We start from the raw sequence: 25,245 nt of genomic DNA, 5'->3' as shown, positions 1-25,245 counted from the left end.
AGGGAAACATAACATTTGACTTAAACTTTAAGTTCAGGGCCTTATGCATTGTTTCCATTTGGCCTTACATTATTCTATGACACAGGATTGGGTTTTTTTTTCTCTGAATGCTGAATTTATAAATGTGGCCCTGGGGAGAAAAAAGAACCCATGCCCTGCACCCCTTCAATAATAATAATAATAATAATAATAATAATAATAATAATGATGATGATGATGATGATGATGATGATGATGTTGATGATGATGATGATGATGACATAGAACTTTTCCTTTGTAATAATAACAACAAGAATAATATTAATTAAAAATAAAAAACTCAGAAATGCAGTTGTCAAAGTGGGTTCCTGGTATTAAACGCTAGTGCAGTTAGGGATTTCCTTTGTGCTTTCGCTGTTGGAGATCGTCGAGATGCTTCCTAAGGAAAAGGAAAAGGCCAAGGTCAGTGGAGTTCACTGCAGGTACCTTTCATGCTTTGAACACATTCTAGATATTGTTCATGGCTCACTCACCATATAATGGGTATATATATCTCCTTCTATGTCCTGATATAAAAACAGTATAGTTCCTCTAACCCACCACTTTAATCCTTGAGGGTTGCTGCTGTGAATACTGTGGCCACTAGTGCCAAGGATTTTGATCACAGGGGGCACATAGCTGAATGAGCTATAACGAAGGTTGTCAACTGGCCTGGAGGAAAATGTCCTGTCCTTTAATGGAGAGTTAAGTGTATTGAAATGGCACAACATCACCTGTTGAATAACATCCCATTTAGCCTCTATTAAAGCGACAGGGCATTTTTCTGCAGGCCAGTTGACAACCCTAGGTATAACAGAGAAGTCAGGGACTGACAATTAGTAGATAATGCTAGGATGGTTCAATAAACTCATTATGAACACGCTATCTTCCTATTCCACAATGCCCTCTTTTGTTACCGGGTCTGTTCTTACGTCCACCACAAACTCTACTATTCTAGTAGTTTCCCAATGTAACCAGGCAAGCCAATTCTTTTGAGTCCATTATTTTCCATGGACATCTGTCAACTGCTGAATATCTATTCAGCTTATCTGATTGTAATACATTTTTTTCTGTCTAAAGAAGAATTCTATTTAAAGCTCTGGGCCCTTTGTTTTCCACAATCCACACCCTTCAGTCAATACAAGTAGAACTGAATGCTAAATTATTTTGGTGTCTATCTTTATTTAAAGTTGTCCCAGCAACTAGGACTGTAGCATCACTCTTTGCAGCAAAAATTTGCATTCTACAGCAAAACAACATAAAACAGTTACATAATGGGTAGGGAGGGGTTGTTGTTGCAGAGCTGGACATTTAAAATACTAAATTAGCAATGCATGCTTAACTAAGCTATCGTTGGAGGCTACTGAATTAACCAATTTAACCAGTTTACAACAGTGCAAAAAACTGGTCAATCTATTTTTCTATTGATATTGCTTTTTTTTAATCACAGTACTACTCACGCAGGAAGATAACTTCTATCATTCCCATGATGTTTTAAGGATCATTAAGCAAACATCTATGCAGTTTACCTATAACTCGCGTGTCAAGCTCTTTATCCATGAGTTCTTCAGGGTCGGTGAATTCACTCAGGGTGATTTTGGGAGCGTTTTCACTTTGACTGACAGAACCAATCATTTCCTGTTCCTTGTCATGCTGGACCTGAGCATAGAAGTTAATCCATGGGATTTTCCTGCATTAAAAACAGGAAAGATCAATTCAGGCAGGTGTACACCTTTCTAAGATATTCTTTCATAGTAATATAATGTATGATTTATAGATTTTAGTAACACAGAACCAACAACAAGAAGGAAGGAAGCAAGACAGGAGTACAGTTATTAGAAATGTGTATGAAGTATTATGGTGAGGCCAAACTGAATAGGTGTGGAAGAGAATCTATGCCTCAGTCGATGCACAAAAAGGAAGTATAAAGGATGGTCAAATCTGGTAGCCTGAAATCTAACATTTTTGCTCACGCAGGCCTGGAATTATTTTTTTAAGTACTTCATGTACTTTTAAGTCCTCATTGGGAGGACAGATGCATACTTCCCCACTGAACCTAATGGCACAAAAATCCAGCCCAATTTAAAATGCTTAAAATGATGCCTAAAAGTGAGAAAGGGTAAAATATTGGACAAAGCAATTCACTTATATCATTTTTAAGAAGAATTATGTTTAATTGCCACTCTGATCATATCATTGCTCACTGTACAATTAGAAAATTTACAGTCCTGGCATGGTGGAATTTTAACCAAATAAATTCTTGTTCATTGCATCAAGTGATGGTGGTCATGGAACTCTATTTGTACTCCATCACACATTTCGAGTCCTCAGACAATATCTATCTTCCTCTTGAAACCTCTGTAAAAGGAATTCTGCAGCTACCCAAAGGAAGATATTTCTTTTTTTTTCATTAATTGAAACAGCCCTTGTGATTTTTGCTTATGATGTCAACAGTGTATCTGAGATGATGCCATCACAGATGTCAGTAAACAAAATCATCTGGGTCACCCCAGCCAATCGTATTAAACAGTATGATGGCAGATGAGGCCAAGGACAGCCAACAGAAGAAAAAAAGAAAGGAAAAATGGCACTGGGAAGAAGCAATAGCCTGGGAAACAAAAGGACACCAAACTACATCAAAAGAATATGAATGCTTGATGAAGTATTTTCCATTCATTTGTTCAACTGCATCAATATGAGAGAGAATCTCCAAATAAGAGAAAATTTAATGCAGCCCTAGTGGGACCAATAGTTAAAAATGACTGGCACTCCAAGCAGTTAGAGCTGCCATGTAGTACATTTTTAAGTGGTCATCACTCAATAAATGTTTGTGTGATTCCTCCACTGTTCTCAGTAGGCAGAGTGAACAATTGATTCTCCACTTCTGTCTGACATCCCTGAAAAATTGTCAACAAATTCCTGCTTAATCATTATTTCTCTGGGTTAACCTTACTCAGTCCGTTTGGCCTTTCCCCACATGATTTATCTTCTAAGCCCTTTAACATCCTCCTAGTTCTCTTGCAAATGAATATCTAAGCGCTTTCTATGCTAGTGCTTGCCAAAATGTCGTACATGTAAATTAGGCCCATAATAGCTCGTATAGACTGTTGTCATGCTTGGAAAGCGTGGCTGGGTTCCTTCCTATTTCTGCTCTCAACTTCTTGCCATAGGGCCTTTCAAAACTTGGGAAGAGTTCGCGGATAGCTTCCTTCTTTGTTGTATAAAAAAAGGCAGAATAAAAGCAAAAGATTCCATTTCAGAATGTGGCTCTGGGATGCCAGCTCAGTTCAGGCTTCCATCAATGCATCTTTCAGGGGAGACCTGAATGGATACATTTTCAAAACAACACATGGGAAGGATATACAGGGATGTCCAGAGCTCGTTAGTGGGACTTGTGTAGGGATCCCTCCTGCCAGCAAACCCTTTTATCCCTCCTGAACTATGAAAGGACGTCATGTAATGCATGGTGAGCTCTCAGAAAGGGAGAAAAACTCTTTGAAACATTCACATGCATGGTAGGGTAGAAAAGAACAGCATAAAAAAAAAAACCAGGAACAGTTGCCTTAGACTTAACCTTTTCCCTGCTCGATATATCAAACAAGACATATCTTTTGTGATATAAAACCATCATAGTCCCAGTCACAATAATGGTTCCTGCATGAACACTGCATTAATTACAAAACAATAGGGTAATTCTTTTTCAGCAGCAAGTACCAGGTTACACTTTCTTCCTTACACGCCAGGAGGTCCATTTCCAGTATTATAGTGTGTATATAATCCAAAATATTAAAGATTCATTTTAGTGGCACTCTGATAACCTTGATTGGGGCAGAAAAGAGAATTTTATTACCTGAATAAATGGAAGGTAGGGCAGGGGCAAATGTAACTAACAGCAGGTGCCACAGAGCCAAGATGTTTATGAAGGAAAGCAGGCCTTTTAAAAATATACAACTAAAGTAATCCCCTTTGATGAATAAATAATTGTATAATGGCAGTGGAGAGTCTGGGTCCCCATGAGTCCAAGCTTCACCACACAATGGTCTCTCCATGATAAAAAGTCATTTGAAAATTCTCTACTTTCAGATCATCTATCATTAGTGAGACAAAATGGATAGGCACCAAGATGTTCTGGGACCCACCCACAGTTGTCATGAAAGCAGTGAAGATCTGTGCCATGCTAGCTAAGACAGTATGGATAAGGAAGTTCCCAATGCCTAAAATCTTTTGGGATCAGATGTGATTCCGCTTCAAGCCTCTCAGGCAGGGAAACTCTATTATTGTAGGGTACATGACCAGAATTTTAATCTGTCTCAAGTACCAGGTACATTAATGAAAAAGGCGCCCTGCCTGATACAGTGGGAGAAAAGAAATGTCACTTCTCCAGTCAGTTTCTTAGGGCCAATAAAAGGGGTGACTGGGGAGGAAAATTCAAGAGGCCCTGGTCATTCTTGGAAGGTCATTGAACTAGGGAATGTGATCTGCTTTCACATGAAATTTGGTTTCAATCAAGGTGATGTGGGTGAGGACCCTAAGGAAATCTTTGTCTGTGGTTTGGTGGTTGCCCTTGGCAGGCCTGCATCTTTAAACACCATTTAGGGAAGCTGCCTCAAGTTTGTGTTTGTGATATTCTCAAAAATGGCAGCCTCAGAGGGTGCTCCTTTCCATACTAACTTTGGAGATATCATTATTCCTGCAGTATTGTTTCTGAAGTTTAAAAAAAGTTTAATTTTTTTTAACAAGGGAAGTATGTAGTGGTAAACTGAAGAATCTCCCATGTGCTTTTAATAAACATATTGAATTTGCATCTCTTACAAAACTCTCCCTGTGCCATCACATAGCCACCCCTTCTCTTTTTACCTGTCTGTGGGAATGAGAGATCATATTGGAGTGCTTAATTTCAAACCTGCTTTCCCCCCCCCCCCTCCCTGTCTGGCACCTTCAACACAGCAAGGCCAGCATTCCAGGTAACAAGAACCCCACAAAATGCAGTTGCTCAAGGCACCAGAGTCTTGGAACATATAGTTTCCAAAGCATATAAAGTTTATGCTACAAACTCAAACCTCCCAGAGAATGACATTTCCCATGGTCCATGACTAGGGATGCCAGCCCCCAGGTGGGACCTGGAGTTCCCCAAGAATGACATCTCCAGACTACATAGATCAGTTTCCATGGAGAAAATGAATGCTTTGGAGTGTGGACTATATGGCATTGTACCCCAGTGGGGTCCCTGTCCTTCCCAGACTCCATCCCCAAATCTCCAGGAGTTTCCTAACCAGGATCTGGCAAACCTACCCCCAATCCCTGATGGTGGCCAGGGGGACCCAGCAGCCGTTAACGATGACATATGAGACATTGCTGTTGCATTAGTCAAGACATTAGGGAGGAAGTACCGGAAGAATGGAGGACTTGTATAAAGACCTCAGGCAAGTCTAGGGTTGCCAGGTCCCCCATGACCACCGGCAGGAGCTTTGTGGGGGCGGAGCTGGGAGTGGCGATCCATGTGTGGGGGATTATGAGATCAATTTCTGGTTTACCCCAGAAGTGCCAGCATTGCAAGGGATGCTTTAGCACTGTCCTCCAAAAACTCTATGGAAATCATAGAGTTTTGGGGGGAGAGTGCTAGAGTGTCGCCACACCTGGGGTTGGTGCTATTGTCAATTTTTTTCACACCAAAGGTGGCAAATATATTCCAGGGGCTATTCAGGTTTTTAACCTGAAAATTACCCCAATTATCCTCTTTGGTGTTGCCATCTGGATTACAGTCATCAATGAATCTATAGAACGTCCACTGCTTCAGTTCTTATGAAAACTCCTAAATGCCCCTCGATGTGTTGCTGGCATTACTCTTCGTTCCGAGTTTGGCCAAATGTCACTTGAAGCTAGGGCGTGGTTGGCCGCCTTTAAACTCCACCTTAAACTGTGCTTTAGCACTGAGGGGTTCCTAGCTTCTCTGAAGCATGACCCTTTCAAATCCTCATGGCAAAAAATCTTAGATGAGAAACTGGCGTTGCTGGGCTTCTCGCAGGATATGTTATCAGATCTTGGGAAAACTGAAGCTTTTGCCAAAATTAAAAAGCGAATTAAAGAGCTCGATTATAACAGCACTACTTTTCGTGCTCGTCGCGTCTGTTCATCCCAGTTCTTCGGAATACCCCCTCCATGTGGTCTGCCTGCCTATACATATTATCTGACAACTCCTCGTCTCTGTAGAGCTTTTTGCTTGGCTAGATTGAATGCTAATCCTTCTATGGTAATGCAGGGCAGAATTCTGAATATACCATACTCAGAGAGGATCTGCCCTTGCTCTTCTGGCTCTTTTGACACATTAGCCCATGCTCTTTTGGAATGCCGCTTTTACGAGGATCTTCGATCGCACTATATTTCCCCCCTTTTAATATACAAATCCAATGCCTCTGTGACTGACATAATGCCTTTTTTACTAAGCGACAGGGACCCCAAGGCTTCATTGTCAGTGGCAAGATTTGTTTCAGTCCTTATATCCCTCCAACACTAGATATATGCTGCTCAAGATCAATTGATCAAGGAGCTTCTAATTGATAAAAGGAAAGAGTGTCACCACTGCAATGCCAACACTTCTGGAGTAAATCCAGAAGTGATGTTATTGTGCTCCACACACAGATTGCTCCCCCCCTTCAGCTGGCCTGCTTCCATCCAGTGACCAGCTGAGGGGCACTTGGTAGCGTGGTAATTGGCAGGCAATTGCCTGCCATAACTGGGCAAATGGGAACCCTTGGCAAGTCCTACTCTTACTATAGCAGCATACATTTTCAAGGACCCCGCTTCATTCTTAGTGATTCAGTGGAGAGCATGTTGATAGTCTAAATTTCAAAATGAGTCTCTGAAAAAAGGTCAGAGTTTTGTCATGTTTTTTTGGGAAACTGAGCACAGTTCTGAATCAAGGGAAGGGAAATTTGACTTTCCCTATATCTCAGTACTGTGTTGATTTGCTATTCTGAAAAGCTACACTGTAGCATTTTCAATCATTTTTTAAAACATTTTGCTAAATTCAGACTTTATGCCTGATTTTGGTCCAATTTACACTGCATCCCAGGGTATTACTGGGAGGTGTTAACTGAACATCTCCATTGGTAAAGCATCTAAGACTGCCATAAATCTAAATCTGAGTTAGAGAAGGAAACACAAGTCCAAGTTTGGACAGAGGTAGTGTGTTCAAGAGAATCTATCCATCTCTAAAGAAAGTATAAACATGAAATGAGAAGAAGAAGAAGAAGAAGAAAAAGAAGAAGAAGAAGAAGAAGAAGAAGAAGAAGAAGAAGAAGAAGAAGAAGAAGAAGAAGAAGAAGAAGAAGAAGAAGAAGAAGAAGAAGAGCTGAAGGAGACTTTAGCAACAGAAAAAGTATTCATAGGGACACCATCAACCCCGGAAAGTAAGTTGCTTGAGAAATCATAATGTCTATTAGGGTTGTGCATATCCAAAAACCTGAACCGATAATAAACCTGAAATTAGCCATTTTGGTAATTTTCGGGCTTCAGGTTTACCAAATGCCAAAATCTGGGGGGGGGGGGTCTCTCCAAAGCCAAATAGGCGATTCCCAAAAAAGCCGAATTTTCCTTCGCTCAGAGGCACAGCTCTGTGCTTTCTCCCCTTTTTCTATCTTTTTTTTTCTTTACTGGTTTTGTTAGGGCCCCATAGTTGGGGCCTTTTTGAGGTAGGGATTGTGTAATTGGAACCAACTTGGTCTGACCAACCTTCCAACCACACAACCATCCATTATCATCACCATTCAGAGGGTTGATATGGATCAAACATAAAGGATTTTAAAAGAAGGGGCTCACCAAGTCCCATTCAGAGGGATATACCCCCCAACTAAAAAGGTGCCATCTTCGACTCCTGCAACCACCAGGCTTCTGAAGGAGATTTCTTAATCCACGTGAATGAGTAATCTCCTTCAGATAGTCCCCGTGGTTGAGACTTCAGTTGGCTCCGATATCCCCCCCCCCGAAAACCTGCTCTGAAACTGAAGGTCTCCCCAAGTAGAGGCTTCGTTTTCCCACACCGTGACCATCAGATTTTTGATGATTACAATAAAGGATTGTTCACAGGATGTCATTTGCCACCAAAAGAAATGTTTTCTGTGCCTTATTTATCTTGCATTTAAGCATTTTTCTTCAGTTTGAAAGCTAATTTGCAAGGACATCATGCTATGCACCCCAGATACGAAGGCAGCTCCCAGACTTTGAGGCACTAGCCTGGCAATCGGCTCTTTCCGCCAGTCCTTGTCTACACTGAATTTCTGAACCTGAAAACAGATGGACAGCTAGGCTCGCAAATGCCTGGAGGACCCCTTTGCAGGCCCATAAAATCAGACCCCTATCCCAAAGTTCACCAAACTTCGGTGACCATCTAAGGAGAGTCCCTTGCTGCCACGCTACAAATTTGGGGGCTCTACCTCTAAAAATGCCCCCTGGAGCCTTGAAAAAATCCCCATAGACTATAATGGGCCCATTTTTTGGGTAAACTCAATAATAAGCCGAATGCCGATATTTACCTGTATGGGAATTTGGCTTATTCTGGGTTTACTGAAAAAATAAACTGAAGCCAAAATTTACTGATTTTTTTTTTTTTTTTGCACAACCCTACTGTCTATGGTACCAGGCTGACTGGTTTAAGTTGAACCTTGATCATTCAAGAGGGTTAAGCAGAGAGACAAAACATATCTGGTTTACAAACCTCTCTCTCTCTCTCTCTCTCTCTCTCTCTCTCTCTCTCTCTCTCTCTCTCTCTCTCTCTCTCTCTCTCTCTCTCTCTGTGTGTGTGTGTGTGTGTAGATATAGATATAGATACCTGTTCATGGTTCATGGCTTAAGTAGCTTTTTTTCAAACTGACATGCCTGCTGACTGACAATTATTTTGTAATGCAGATGACTGGCCAATATTTATTGAATGATTGTTTACTGGAGATAAATGTTCCAGCCTGCAGGGATTCCACAATTTGCAAATGTTTTGTTTAAAGGAAAGCACTAGTCTAGACAAATTGTGATCATCTGAAAATGCATTCCTAAGGAGAGTCCAGTCTAAGACCATTCATTTCAATGCCAGTCCCTAAAAGAACCAGAATGCCTACCAGTCTGTACATTCCTACTCTATAGGTGATTATATATTTTGCTAGTAATGCATGAGTAGTAAATTTTCCTGAATAGTGGGAGTCCAGTTCACATGACAACCCCACATATTGACAAAATGCATGGGGAGGGAGAGTGGGAACAGAGTTAGATCCAAAGTTTCCGTTTCATTAGCAGAAAGGCATTTCTGCTCAATCAAGGAGGTCAATTTTTGCTAATCCCCATTCCCACTGCAGAGACCCTTGTTATACTGTTCCTAAAGGTCTCCAATCCCCAGAAGCTGCTTTTTTTGGAAATAACAGTGAGCTGCAGTGTGAAGAGGGAAGTGGGAAAGATCCCTTCCATGAGCAGAGCTTAAAATCCTTTGAAACTGTCCAGTAGTGTGCTTCATTACCCTCAGAAGCTCATGAATAACACTTTTTTATTTAGCTAAAGTAGAAAAGAAAAACAAAACAGAATTAACAATTCTCTCTTATGCATTTATTCACCCTTTATGTTCTAACAGAATTCCTCCATGTGTACATGGAGTTACAGCCAAGCTTCCAAGACGGAAGAGCAGTTTCTAACACAAATGGCTAATGAGCCACCTGAGTGTCTTGCTTCATGCAGACCTCTAATAAACAGCCTGCGTGTGTTCCAGCAGACAGCCAATTGTAATAATCTGAAAAATTAAAAATTCATGCAGACACATGTTTTCTCTAACTTAGCTAAACTGAAGCTCCATGTTCTAATTGAGATTCTAGCTAATCACAAAAGTACACATGGCTAATAGCCTTCTGAATTAAAGGGGAAACTGGACAGTGCTGCATGCCTTGTACCTAATTTTTCATTAGGAGCTGCTGCACTCTTACATTTTTGATGAGTCAATTCCAAGTCTTCACTACTGAGTAACCAAATAGATACCGGCTTGGATTCAGTGACGTGCAAACATAAACTTAGCACAGTTCCACTTGCAAAGATACTGTGCATCACCTCGCACCTTCCGCCTTATATATTAGAGTGCCCAGAAGTGGTTGCACAAGATCTTGCACAAGCAGAAAAACAAGTGAGGATATAATAAGTCTGACTTAGAACAAGTGGCTATCACAATCTTTTTACATTTCCTCTTATGCAAAACCTCAAGCACAAGCAGAAACTTTGCACTGAATGCTACCTACTACGTCTACCAAGAACAAAAGGCTAGGAAAACAAGTTTTATTTATCTTCACTGAGTACATCCTTTTCTTGGCATGTCAAGCACATAATAGATGGCATGCAGTATGTATGTGAACTGTCAGCATTTAAAAACTGAAAGAAAAAAAACCTCTATGAGTTGCATATTGCAAGCAGAACACCACTTGGGCCAAATAAATGCTATGGTCCTTCTTTACTTGTTCCTCTTTGTCACTTTTTTCTTCCTGTCCAGAAATACTCCATCCCACAAATTTAGTTTTAATTTCCAAAATGTCAGTTAACCTAGATAGACTTCAATTTTTTTTTTTTGTAAACCCGGAAAGCTGAAATACCTCTTTATCAGTATGGGTATTTGGCTTTACTGGGTATCTGGGTTTACTGAAAAAAATCAGACCCAATAAACCCAAAACCAAAATTTACTGATTTGTTTTCATGACCCTAGATGTGATATTTGGGTTCTGCCTCCATTCATTGGAGCTTGCTAGAATGGGGTGGAAGATAGGCACAACAGGTAGTTGCCTAACTATGTCACTTACAGAAAAGCAGTCCCTCCCCATCATAAAAGGCCATAGAACCCATCTGGGCTTGCACCTGGCATCTGTTATTTAAACTCATCTCCTGCACTGATACAGCTTTATTGTTAAACTCCCAAGGGGCATGTGCAGTACTGACAGCGCTCATCTGTTCATCAGAGAGGCAGGAAACTCTGATATGGAAGCAAATGGAAAAATACAAGAGGAGTGAAAATGTATTCAAGCAAGCAGAAGACTCACCATGAACATCTTTCTTTCATAAAGCAGACCTTTTTAAGGGCAAATGATCATAACATTATTATTTTTCCATGTTTATAAATTTGTGTTGAAAAATGGACCTTCTTCTCCTCATTTATGTTTTTCTGATAGGTTTTGAGTGTGTACAGTTTTAATGTAGGCCTATTGTTGAGGCCAGCTATGGTTAGTTTCAATCAATGTTGGCCTCCCTACCCTACCCTGCAAACCCACCTCCCCTCTGTTGAATTATTCCACCTTGGGGATGTGGAATGCTGTAGTGTGCCATGGCCCCTATTTCACACAAGTGGCGCCTTTAAGATGTACGTTACTGTGTATGTTTGATTATAGGGGCTGGTTTTAATTACTGTTTTAATTGTTTTAACATGTTTTTAATCTTAAAATTCAATTTATGTGAGTCACCCTGAGCCCGGTCTAGGATGGGGAGTGCAGATTATATAATAATAATAATCAGAAATGTAGTCTCCCAGGATGTGAGGATCCGTCCCCTCGGGCCCCGCCTCTTAGCCCCGCGGCCTGGCCGGCTTGACTTGGAGAGGGCTTCCTTTGGCCTCAGAATGGGCCTCCTGAGAGGATTTCCTTTCCTCCTCTTCAGCCCACGGTCCGTTCCTGCTCCTCTGAGCCACACCAGCTCCAGGGACGCCCGGCACCGCTTCCTCCCTGGCCTTCCACCCCCTCCCCGTCATATAGCCAGCCAGGCCCTCCGGGATTCCACCCCTTTCCCACCTCCCCTCCTGTCTGACAGGGGCTCCACCAATCAACCCCTGGCAGCTCCGTCCATCCGCCCTCCCCCTCAGGAGGGCTGCGGCCCTGCCCCAGCTGATCGGCGGCTCGTGCTCTGCCGCTCCCGCTCCTGTCCCTTCGCCCCTCCGGCCCTTCCCCGCCCGGCTCCTCCTCTGCCGGGGGACTTCACCCCAGTGCCTGGGCCGGCGGAGGCGTCGCCCCGCAAACCCTGCCAATACCGGGCGGCGTTGCCGAGTCGCTCGGCCCCAGCCCTCCCGGCCAGGCTGGCAGTTCTCCCGGGGCTCCCGCGGGCTGTGGCACTGTCGGCCCTGCCCACTTTTCCCCATCCGGCTTCGCCTCCTCCTGCCCGGTAAGTGCGCCGCCGGGCAGTCCCGGGCCTGGGGCTAGCCTGGGCGCGGGACACAGGAATAGTTATGGGGGGAAATCACCTTTACTTGGTGGATGGCAGTTTTGGATGGATTCACACATAGAATGAACCCCAGAAGCTGAAATGTCTCTAGAAGATACATGGATGAGTCATCCCCCAGCCCTCTCCTCTATCCCATCAGGTCACTTTTGAACATGCAAAAGAAACAAAAACTGACATGGGAACATTCATTTATTTCCAATAGAACCATTGGTGCTGTGGTGCCAGCTCTTTTTGTTTGAATTCATTCATTTGATTTTTAGCCCACCCTTTCCTGACCAAGCCAGGCTCAGAGCAGCTCTGAATGAAGCAAAGGCATGATTGGCAGTGTAGGGATATAGGGGAGTGTGTGGTATCCACCTGCAAGTCCTTGTGGTTTCCCCACTGCACAACTGGGCCAGAGGCTGCTGGGGAAGGAAAGGAAGGAAAGCTGAAGACAGGGCAGATTAAAGGTAGGTTGGTTGGTGGGAAGGAAAGGAAAATGAGATGTTCCTTGTCAAGTCCTTGTGGGTCCCCTACTTATAAGTGTGTAACATTGGCTGTATCAACACAGTTGTTTTTCTCTGCTGTGACTTCCAGATTGGAACAGAGTTTTTTTTGGAAAACACACACAATATAATTTTCCAATCATCTGCAAATCAAGCCTGAACTCTCCCTACAAGCTAAAATGACTAAACAGAGGCTATCGTACTTTGGTCACATTATGAAATGACAGGTCTCACTGGAAAAGACAATAAGGCTAGGAAAAGTGGAAGGCAGCAGGAAAAGAGGAACACCCAACATTATATGGATTGACTCAATCAAGGAAGCCACGCCCCTCAGTTTGCAAGACCTGAGCAAGACTGTTAATGATAGGACATTTTGGAGGCCATTAATTCATAGGGTCACCTTAAAGTCAGAAGTGACTTGATGACACTTAACACACAACATACATACATACACTTCCCAGGTTTTCCCCTGCATACTCTATTCTTGCCCAAAAAGATTGCAGTCCAAGTGGGGTAGGATGCCATCTGTACAGGAATGGGTAAATTTTCAAACCTCTTCCAAAATCAGTGCTATTTTACTTCCGTCACCCCTTTGCAATTACTGTTGTTCTCACCACACCACCAGAGGTCCCTGTGCTGGCTTAAAAAAAACCCTTAGTAGCGGTTATAATCACTGAAACATACAACAGCTATAGCAGCTATTCGTATATATTTTTAAACAGTTGGCAGAAAGACCTCCGATGGCATAGGGTATGGCAGATGCCAAAAGGGGATGACCAAGGAAAACCCCTGTGTGGATACTCTGTTGCATTCCTAATGGATACACCCTAAATTAACATTTTTTTCTAAGCAATACTTAACTGAATACACAGAAAGCAATGAGAAGGAGGCTGTGAGAGAAGGAGATGTATTCTCCTCATTCTCTAGGCCTCCTATTTAGGACATTAATCATTACAACCAAAATAAGAAATTGTGACTGGAGTCTCTGATCAGCAACCCCATTCCTTCAAACATGGCAGAGCCTCATGGAGTTGCACTCCAAAGGAGCTGCCAGATTTTGACAGAGATATTTCGCATGTGCATTTTCCATGGAAACAGATGTTCCTGTGCATCAGCATCTTTGGCTGCCTGACCTATTGGAAGTGTTGCAGAAATGATTGTTCATAGATGAGGATATTGGGATTGGGAATCCTAAATAGATTTACACCTGTTTAGAGCTCATCCCTAATTGTTGTTGTTGCTTTTTTAATCAGCATAGTGACACTGAGCTGCAAACCGTGGAAAAGAACCATTGTTGGCCCAAACATGGTGGACAAAGATCAGTAATGACACTGGGAAACTGTGCTCACAAATACAGTTGATGTCATTATTGATGCGATGGGGAGGAAAAGAAGTATCCCAGAACTCTTGAGGCATTTGGTACAGCCACAAATATATGGACGAACTGATTTCCTCAGTTCCTTTATCATTTGGTAGGTTCACTTTGCTCTTCATTCCACTCCACCTGCCTTTCAGTTTAACTTGAATCCATTTCTGAAGTGGCAAGTGTTTGCTGCCATTTTCAGTTTATGCCTTTTATTTTCCTTGCAGGTTACTAATATACTCCAGTGTATATGAACACCAATTAAATTTATAGGGCAAAAAAGGGATTATGTGGTTCCACGATCACATCAGGATTCCCGTTTGTACTGTGGCATTACACATCTGCATGAGTGCACTGATTGAATCACAATGCAAAAAGGAATCCTGGTGCGATCTTTTCAAGCTGCCTTTTCTGCTCTGTGATTAAATATGTGCTGGAGTACATCAGTAACCTGTAAGAAAAAAGGTGTGAACTGGTAACTGAGGCAAACTGTGTACATGCGGTGACTGAACAAAGTTCAGAAGTCAAAAACGGAAGAATGGCAGATCACAAATGCATCGACAGATTGAAGACTGAATAAACAGCAGAAGAATGACATAAGAAATGGGGGAAATGCCAGAACATGACTGGTGGTTCTTTGTAAACAAGATCAGGTAATTCAGGAATCCAAAATATGAAGAGAAATCTGGATGGGGAGAATTTCATAAGCATCCTCATCGTTGATCTAGTCACTTCTCTGTATCAACCTGGTCTATTCAAAAACAATTGCATTCATTTATTTAGAAAATTATAATATGCTGCCTATCCAGGCCTGTGCAATGCGACACACAACGACAAAAACAAATCATCCGAATAAAACATATCAATAAAACAATCCAAGTTAATTTGAAAAGTCCAAGCCATGACATAGAAGTCATAAAATGAAACAGTCTAAATTAAAATCGACAAAGGAATCCTCTGTCTGGGACAAGACAGAAAACATCTTTAATAGATGAAACCCTTTAGTTTAAATTCCAGATGAAAAGAACTGTTTTGGCCTGGCACCTAAAAGAAAAGGAAGTTGGAGACAGGCAAGCTTGAAGAGGGAGGGCATTCCAAAGGTGAGGTACCACCATCAAAAAAAGCCCTATCACTGGTCAGCATCTGTCGTATCTTTGCAGTTGTGGGCACAGAACAGGGCATGCATGCTATGGTATGGTAACCAACCACTTTGGATAGGCTGTATATATTTGGCTTGTGAATAGGAGCAGACTGGGAGGCAAAAGCAGCCCTGGACAAAGGCCCCACCCCCTCGTTCACCCCTAACCCTGTTTCCCAATGGGTCAGAGAGAAGGAGGAAGAGGGTATGCCCTCGACACTGCACCCCAACTGAGGGGGGAAGAGAAGGAACAGGATCACTGCAGGTCCAGCCCAACTTGCACCCACCTGCAGGGTTGCCAGCTCTGGGTTGAGAAATACCTGAATATTTCTAGGGTGGAGCCTGAAGAGGGTGGGGTTTGGGGAAGGGAGGGACTTAAGTGGGGTATAATGCCATAGAATGCACCTTCCAAAGCAGTCATTTTCTCCAGTGTAACTGATCTCTATCGCCTGGAGATCAGTTGTAACCCCAGGAAATCTCCAGCTACTACCTGGAGGTTGGCAACCGTACCCACACAAGTCAAGAAGTCCTTGCACCTATCATGTATTCAAGACATTCAAGGCATAATTGGAAGCACTGCAGGCAGTGTCATGTCGAGGAAAGATGTTATTCTGGCTACCCCCTTGCCTTTCTTTAATACCACATGCTCAACAAAATTCTCAAGGCAATTATTACAGATTAAAACCTGTAATAATTACATTACAAACTTTTCAAAGTAAATGACAGTGTTGGTTTCACTTCACATTTTGAATGAAACACAGTGACTGATAGGGTCCGTCAGGCTGGGATGTTGGCCTTACGGAGCCCGGCCAATAGGAAAGAGATGATGAAGCCATCATATATGTGAGCTCCACCTCCTTCATGCAGGCTCCCACTATAAGCTGACCCCCTCGCTCTCCCCATTGAATAATGTGGGATTCGCTAGTTGCCTTTTGGGGCCAATCAGGATTTTTTTCTGTTTCCCTTCAAACTGGCCTCTTTTTGTAAGCTGCTAATTGAAAAGAACGGTATCTGCATTGCACATGCATAGAAACTCACCTATTTGAGGTCCAGTAAAATGGAGACCCTAATGTGCTTGAAAGTTCAGAGTGAATGCAAAGTCATTATCTTCAGTGACTGTTGCTCCAGGCCCTCAAATTGGCATGGATTACCAACTCAAACTAGTAACTTTCTATCCAAAATGAACCTATCATGGTAACCCCCTGCCTAAAGCCAGGATGCGAAACTGTAACAGATTTTTTTCTCAGTGCACACCCCTAGTGCGAACTCACCTTAAAATTCCTCATTTGCTCTTTACAAGAGGGAGGTCTGTGAGGGTGGAGAAGGAGCTTCCAGTTTTCCTCCCACTCCACTTTCACCCCTTTTCTCCACTTTCACCACTTCTCGCCTCTTTTTTCTGGCTCCATGTGTCCTTTCTACGGCACATGGGAGACAGAGAAAAGAGGAGAAAAGCCCCCCTCTGCCTTTCCACTGATAAAAGTGGGGTGGGAGGGAAACCAGAACCTCCTTCCCACCCCTCTCAGTGCCGAATGAAAGAATGCTTACAATCACCGGCTTACAATCACCTTCCCTTCCCCACAACAGACACCCTGTGAGGTAGGTGGGACTGAGAGGGTGTGACTAGCCCAAAGTCACCCAGCTGGCTTCATGTGTAGGAGTGGGGAAACAAATCCAGATCACCAGATTAGTCTCTGCCACTCATGTGGAGGAGTGGGGGAATCAAACCCGGTTCTCCAGATCACACTCCACTGCTCAAAACCATAGCTCTTAACCACTACACCACGCTGGCTCTCTAAGATATATTTGACTGTGATCACAGTTGTGTACCTATGACCCAACACACAGTCAGCATATAATGTAATTATGCCCTTAGTTGCTTGAACAACACATGGGGAAAGGGACAGAAAGCTTAACACCTCTCAGGACAGTTTGATGTGCAGGCTAGGATAAAGGAAACCAGGGACAACACTGGTAAGTTTGGAGGCAAGGTGGGTTTACCCTCAAAAGGCTGGTAGCTGTGAGAAGGTTGCTTGTGAGCAGCAACCCACACTTAGCTGTCAATAAAATCCTAGTGTAATACAAATGCTTTTTGTCTCATTCACGGGTGTGGGGACAAGAACAACACAACAAAATTCAATTAAACAGCAACATAGCACCCAAAGCCAGCAGCTGAGTAGTAACATTAAAAGTTGCAGCACATAAAAGAGTAAAAACCATACAAAATGAGGGTCTGGGACACGACCAGAAAGAAGAGACGGGAAAAATCATCAATTAATAAAGGCCTGGGGGGGGGGGGGGAAAGAACAATTTTAGCCTTGTGCTGAAATATCATAAGGTTTGCTACCAGCCAGACGGTTGTGGTGCCAATCAGATGTGCTTCATGTGTCCACCTTCAGCCTACATACTCAAATCTATCCTGTTCCCAAGTTGCCCCTGTGGGAGAAAGATCTGCAAAGTGGCCTGACTTTCTGAGACACAGTAATTGCCAACATTGTCTTGGAAGAGACATTTTCTGTTCTCAGCAGGTGAGCTGGGGTACTGATTAGGACACCAGATATGACACCAAGAAAAGGTCTGACCAGTAAGCCAGAATATGTTTAATCCTATTTCACACATTTGAGAGGGATGAAGGTGCTGTGTGACACCCAACCATTTTCACCCCATGAAAGTGGAGACAGTTATACTGACTGCCCACCAGGAAATGATCCTGATGTCACATTATAGAAACATTCCCTTCTCTTTTGTCCTTCCTCAAACTCTAAACCAAAACACAAAGAGACCAGTTTTCCACAGTACATTTTCCCGCTTTGTTTAGCCAGCCTTTCTTTGAGTGCTCGTGCTTTTCTGGAGGAGTATCAACATACCTTTTAAATTTGTAGATTAAAAAAACAGCCAAGCCCACGAAGACCACTGACAACAACATCAACATTGCTGAACTGCTGTGCCCAGCTCCGGAGTCGACGAGAGGCGCTGGGAAGGGGAAGAACATTGGCGAGTTACGTTGGCGAGTCATTAACTGTGGGGGTGGGGAGAGAGGCAAAGTATGGCTCTCCTTTCATTGCAGGCTCATCTTTATTATCGCTGCCGTGTGGTACTTGCTGTGTGAGAAAACACAGCTCGTGCGGAAGAAATTGATCTCCCTCCCTTTGAACACAAGGCTGCAATTTCCAGACAGCACCATAATGAAAAGGAAGCTGCACGCCACACACAGACAAACTGTGAGAAGGTTGTCCCACCTCATCTCTTTGGCCTGCCACTGTTTCAGGGAAGATTTTTTTCCCCACCCTGGGCTAGAGACCCTAGATTTTGCTTAATGATGAACCAATCAAAGCAAGGGGAGAAACTCATCAATATCTTGTAAATTAATAATTTAATGAGGAAAAATATCTCATATAGCCAAAGAGCCCTTGCAGTCCTGTGGTATTTCATACATCTCTTAATGCACCCTAAATGAAACCAGTGTGGGAAAGTCTGTATTCCCCTTATCATTCAACACAGGGTCTATACTCCTCCAGTTGTCTACTTACCAATTGTCTCTATCCCTACCCCCACAGAAAATAATGACCCTTTAAAATGTAAAGGGACTGGAGTAGCAGGCTTTCTCCAAGCTTTGCTCCATGGATTTGTTGAGCCCTTTTAAAAAGACATCTTAGCAAGTGAACATCATCACATCTTACAGTAGTAAATTTCTGAAGTTCACTATATGTTTATGAAACATTGGTACTTGCTTGCTCAAATCTGAACTTACTGATGATTCAGTTCACTGGCTGATGCTGAAGACTACAGTTATGAGAGGGAATATCTCTCTCTCTCTCTCTCTCTCTGCCTTCTTTCCATACCATTAATAACGTTGTAAACTTTGCCCTTGTGCTGGTGTAGGTACCACTTTACACCATGGTAAAGTGGCATGGACACCAGCATGGGGTCACATCAGCTGCTAAGAAGATTCACCCCCTCCCCCCTAGGATTGCAGCCTTAAGCCTCATTTTTACTGTTTGACCATAACATTTCCCACCTTTCTCTTATCATGAACATCAATCTAGGGTAATTTACACATGCTTAAAATTATATATGCGCCAGATAACCATTGCAATCCATCTGTTACAAAAGATGTGCCAGTAAGGCTACATAGGCTCACAGCAATGTAGGTTAATACATGCTGATAATACGTGAAGTTCTATATGCAGTGGGAGACAGATCCAAGACTCCTTTCAGTACTTCAGCACATGTTAAATATACACATGTTAAATTTTAGACAGCACTCTTCTAGAGGACAGACAGTTCTAGGAGATTAACTCTGGATCAGGGCTAGTTCTTTGAATTATTGTTGTTTCAAATAGAGGTCAAACAAACAAACAGAAGAAATAAAGCAACTAAACATAAAGGTCAAACAAAAGAAATAAAGCAACTAAATGTAAAGAAGAGGCTATGGGGCCCAGGACATAAGGTCTAAATCAGGTAATTGGTCCCTACAAGATACTTGAGGCAGTGTGGAGGACAACTGAAGTGATATTGACACAGTCTTGTATGCAACCAAGGCAAGTTTCATTGTTGCTACCAAAGAAAATACTGAGATCAGTTTCACTATCCGCTCTAGCCCACTTCTCTCTGTAACACCTACAGACAAATATCATTGCAAGCCGAGGTGAGAGAGCTGTAACTTTTTCCCCACTGTGCTTGATGGCCAGCTTTTGCAATTAACTTGCAAGTTCTTGTAGTGTCTTTTCTCTTCATTAAGACTAATTGAGTCCTCTGTTCCTGCTGTACAGGTGTTTATCACATACAATAATGGGTCTCTCAGTCCCCATCTCAAAACTTCTGGAGAGTTAAGAACTGGGTTAGTCAGATGACACTGAGTCTTCCACAGTTAGTGGCTCTGCATGCTCAGAGCTGTTAGGGTTGATCCATCTCAGAAAGGGTGTTGATATGCTTGCAAAGTTACAGAGAAGAACAACTAAAGTTATCCAGATTAGAACATGCTCCTTATGAGGAAAGGTTGAGGGGGATTAATTTAGAAAAACAGGAGGGATATGATAAAAGTTTCCCAGAAGGGAAAGCCCGCGCTGGCATGGGGGGCATTCCTAGGGGCGAAGCTGATGTTAGTCAGCTTCCAATGCCTTTCATCCTGGGAACACCCTTTTGCGCTGAGCCATTGCTACGCCACCAAAATAGGTGCAATAGCACCATTAGACGCTATGGGGCATTTTGGTTTTTTTTCCTTTTCCTTTTTTATTTTGCAGCTGGGAAGCCTCTGTGGCAGCATGGTTGCACCACTCCCAGCCACCATCTATCTACCCCCCCCCCGCCTTTGGATTGTGTTGCCTGTTTTCAAGAAATAATTAAGTTCAGAAGAGCTAAGCAGTTCGATTGGAATTTGCCCTCACTTTGGTTTTGGCTTTCTGAAATTGTGCATGTCTAAAGGTCTTTCAACTGTGAGAGTGCTCTGTAAAGGAAGCATCACCTTATCCAATGTCCAAGGCTAGAAGACAAAGAATTTGTTACACTTTCTCCACATAAAGGTATCCAGGCTGGTATTTCTTACCATACACCTTATTGCTTTTATCAGCTTACCTAACGTTAGTTGGGTGACATACACAATTACTTCCACACCAGGCTTCAATTCAAACTGTACCAGGTTCTGGTTCAAAGCATTGAAGAGGATTTCAACAGCCTTAGAAAACAATGTACAATTCTTAATAAACATCACCATTAACGCTATAGAAGCATTCTCACATACACATATCCAGATGATTTCTGTCACATTTTATTCATAGAGATATACAATTTTTCATAAAACGATACCAAAGACATTCCTACTTGATACAGCCAGGTATTAGTGGTTTGATTCTCAAATACAGGTGATACAAAATGGACAAGATTTTATTTGACCAGTGGCTGTTGGTTTAAGGTCACAGCTTCACAGGTCTTATAGGTGATCTAGTACAATCTCCTATTTAGTGTAGAAAATCCAAAGCTACGGCTACCCTGACAAATGGATGCCCCGTCCTCTGCTTGAAAATCTCCAGCAAAAAAGAGCTTACCACCACCCTAAGTAATTGATTCCATTATCTTACTACTTCTACTATTAGAACATTTCTCCTAATGTTCTCAGCTTCTCCAGCTTTTTCTTAGTAGCAGTAGTATCTGTTAGTAGCTTTATCTGGTCTAAAACATTTGGAAGATCTGCATGTACTTTAATGATTGGACACAGTAGTGTGAAGTGATTCTGGGCCAATTGTGTAACAGATGGTGTGAAGTAATGGTTAAGAAACTGAAGGCACTTTCACACGTGCTGAATAAAGCACTTCCAATCCACTTTCAGTGTACTTTGCAACTGGATTTTACTGTGTGAAATGCAAAATCCACTTGCAAACAATTGTTAAGTGCATTAAAAGTGGATTAAAAGTGCACTTTTCAGCATATATGAAAGTGCCCAGAGTTGTCTGTCATTCAAATTATGCCTGTGTGGTAGACCTTAAGAGAGATCAAGTACATATTTCAACATGGAACTTCGAGTACATATCTAGTTTGCTAGGGCCCACGGAGGATTTGGAAACAATGTAACACAGGGTTCCCAACTCCAGGCTGGGAAATTTCTGGAGATTTGGAGGGCAGTGCCTCAGAAGGATGGAGTTTAGAGAAGGAGTTCAGAAAGGATGTGATACCATAGAATCCATCCTCTGAAGCTGCCATATTCTCCAGGGGAATTTATCTCTGTAGCCTGAAGATCAGATGTAATTCTGGGAGAACTGCAGGCTTCACGTGGAGGTGTGCATATGTAATGCGTAGTTAGGCCCTGTCAGGGAAACCTCCATTTTCATTACAAGCCATCCATCTGCAATTTGGAGATGATAATAATATATAGTTGTAGTAAGCTTTACCCAGATAAAATCCCATGGACATCTAAAGCACAATATAAATGCTAAGAATCATTACAAAACTTATATCTACAGTTTAAAAGAAAAACCAATTACAAGGGACAGATTTTTAAGGGAAGTCTTTTCATTTCCTCACTGGATCACCAATAAAGGCTTCAGAACTGATTAGCTGATTTAATCACTGGTTAAATCCTTCATGGAAGCTTTAGCAAGCTTATGCTATTGTTCCTGACTCTAATCTTGCCATACTATCACAGCTGCTATTCATCACTGTAATTACCTATTTATTTAAGTGAATGGATACTGGAATTTCCAAATACAGTCTCCCCTTTATATCCTCATTCAGTATGTGACTAACGGCCTAAGTAGACAAGATGTTGGGAGATCTGTGAAAAGATCTTCAAGGCATTTTGAAATAATATAAATAGTGGCCTGCAAGGCCCGGCTTGGGGCTGCATGGGGAAGGGGAGAGAGGCTTTGCATGGAGGGATCAGTTTCAGTTGGTAAAACTATGCAAGCCGCCCCCCCCCCCCGCATGCCTGATAAAAATATATAAAATAGACAAAATATAGGTGCTAATAAAAGCATGGGAGGGAGACCATTTTGATTAGCAAACCCATGTAGGCATGGAAGAGTTAAAATTCCTCTGCTCTCATCCTGAATCCCAATCTGATCCCAATCTGAACTGGGTTCCTGTGGGGATAATATTTTTCTTTTTAAAATTGCTAGGAAGATCCACTGATAGCGCAGTATCTCATCTAGCATACATCTGATGGAGATCTACAGTCAATCCTTGTTCTTTGAAGAGTGTACTTGTATGATAAGTGTGGCTCCCATGTGGGTTTGTCCCATTCATGTATTTTAATGTGTATATTTTAGGTGTATACTTAAAAACATAATATTTGCTCTATTCCTAAGACTGTGGTACTCTGTTGCTCTTAACTCTGAATAAATATGCATTAGATTATGCTGCACTGATGCAAATCAATGCAAATGTACTTGAAGTAAGCCCCACAAATTACAGTGGGATGTATTTCCAAGTAAACATTAATAGGATTAGGCTGCAAAATGCCTCTGAAAAAATTAAACACAAAAAATAATTTTAAGCTGGTGCTGGAAGCCAAGGCTTAGATCCTAAGCAACACACCGAGTCACACTAGAGGGTGGCAACCTTCCTGTCTCCTCCCTCTCACTGAAGACATCTTTGCTCCTCAGAGTGGTGGTCCTTCAGGATGATGGGCCCAAAGAAATAGTACAGAGGCCAGACTGTGAGGGGTGAATTAGTAAAAAATCATCCTCCCCTCTTCTACAAATGGAAAAATCAATTCCATTGGAGGAGCTGCTGCTGCACTGATGGAGCAGCATCTTAGGTTGCAAGCCCAAATAGGCAGGGAGAACAGGGAATCTTTTAACAGTCTGGGAAAATTCGGTAAGTGTAGCTTATCAGTGTCCTCCACTGAATCTGGTAGACCTAATTACAGAAATTGTCCAGTGGTAAAAGAGAATGTAGACATACTAGGCATATTTGAAACCCAGTGGAGTACTGAAAATCAATGGGATACAGTTACCCTGAATATAAAATCTATAGAAAGGACAGAGAAGTCAAATTGGAGGCAGCGTTGCTATACATTTCAATGAAAGCATAGGGTCCGAAAATTAGAAAGAAATTTAGTCACAGAATTACTAAGTGCAAAAATTCCAGGCTGTTTTATATACATATTGGTATAAGGGACATACTATGACATACATGGATACCTCTCAGATTTTCTGCCAGTTATTCTAAAAAGTAAATATCAGTAACCACATTAAGGATATCTTCATTTTACAGATGTATAAGTAGGTCCTTTTTTTGTTTTTATGTAATTACTGTGAGCCATTTTCTTCTGCTCATTGTCACTGTTGGTGTTCCCGGTTTATTTCTTTTACGTCATAGTCTAAGAGATGGACACTCACAAAAAGACATACTAGAGCAGGAAGAGCTAGGTATAATAGACAAACAGAGTTGAATAGTGGTGCACAGTTAGGTGGGCTGTAATGGATCTGGACTGGAGCTAAATGGGCTGTTCTCTGACATCACCATGCCTTGTCATGTGATACATTTTTGTGAAGAGGGTCAGGTGGGTCTGCATTTGTAGCATCGCCAAGCCCTTATGATACTGCCGCAGATATGATGACAGCAAGCAGCAGATTGATGCCTGTCTGTCTGGGGAAGGAAAAACTTATTATCTGTGTCACAGAAGCTTGTGGCTGAAATAGAAGTCTGTTGGGCTCAGGCTGAAAGGCAGGCCCCTTCCTCCCTCAGCCTCATGGAAGGCACTGCCACAGGCTTCACAACAGGGCTCCCCATCTGTCATGCACTCTTGAACTAGCATGAGTTCACATATGAGTTCACACACATATATTTGGGAAGGGCCTCCAGGAGGTCTCTAAGTTATGCATGTACTGGGCAACCTGAATGTGCCAAACGTATTAGTGCATCAGTGATAACTCACTACACAGTGTTAGCGTTAACAGCTTCCACATTTGAGCTTACTCTCAGAAGGATAAGAAAAGAAGTGTAGAAGAAAAAGAGACGGGTACCAAGACAGAGGCAACACATTAAAAGAAAAATATGGGTGTTGCAAGGACAGGGACACTAAGAAAGTAAGTATGTGTTCAAGACATCTTTTTCAATATAACCATTAGATGACTATATCTATATCACACCCTAATGTGATAAATGTGGGTTGGATCCTGCACTAAATGGTGCTTTCATCTTCTACAAGAAGTCTTCCCATGATAACTCCATTGCTCCATCTTCCAGCTAGGCAATAAATCCAACTATTGGTCTGCTTGAGAATGTGATGGAAAATAGTTAATGACCTATATATTGATTAGTTCTGCTGATCAAACAGGACGATGCGAGCAGATCTCCCTAATCAATGGCTCTGTAAATGCTGCATGGCACAAACCATGAGTAGTGAAATTACTCCTGGGCCTGGGACTGCATTTCACCAACTTGTGTTGGTGAAAAATTGGTGTCTTGGTAGTAGGGTTGTGCAAAAAAAATTGGGGGTACATTTCGGGTTTGGGTTTATTGGGTCCAATTTTTTCGGTAAACCTTTCGGTGAAGACTGGGTCAGAGGGTCCAATTTTATGGGGTCC

At 42.3% G+C, this 25,245-nt stretch overlaps 1 protein-coding gene across 1 annotated transcript in view; it reads right to left on the bottom strand.

The window, feature by feature from the left end:
* Nucleotides 1–290: 290 nt before the first annotated feature.
* Nucleotides 291–25,245, bottom strand: part of SORCS3 (sortilin related VPS10 domain containing receptor 3) — a 564,006-nt gene continuing 539,051 nt past the window's right edge. Inside the window, exons 24-27 of the mRNA XM_056849278.1 lie at nucleotides 20,795–20,894; nucleotides 18,088–18,193; nucleotides 1,548–1,708; nucleotides 291–418 (exon numbers count right to left, since the gene is read on the bottom strand). Of these exons, the coding sequence (XP_056705256.1) occupies nucleotides 354–418; nucleotides 1,548–1,708; nucleotides 18,088–18,193; nucleotides 20,795–20,894 (432 nt within the window). The 3' untranslated portion in view covers nucleotides 291–353. The remainder of the gene's footprint in view (nucleotides 419–1,547; nucleotides 1,709–18,087; nucleotides 18,194–20,794; nucleotides 20,895–25,245) is intronic.

Source organism: Euleptes europaea, chromosome 5, assembly GCF_029931775.1.
Source record: "Euleptes europaea isolate rEulEur1 chromosome 5, rEulEur1.hap1, whole genome shotgun sequence".
NCBI classification, from domain to species: Eukaryota; Metazoa; Chordata; class Lepidosauria; order Squamata; family Sphaerodactylidae; genus Euleptes; species Euleptes europaea.
The sequence above is the reverse complement of the archived record's forward strand: the minus strand, read 5'-3'. Positions and strand labels throughout refer to the sequence as shown.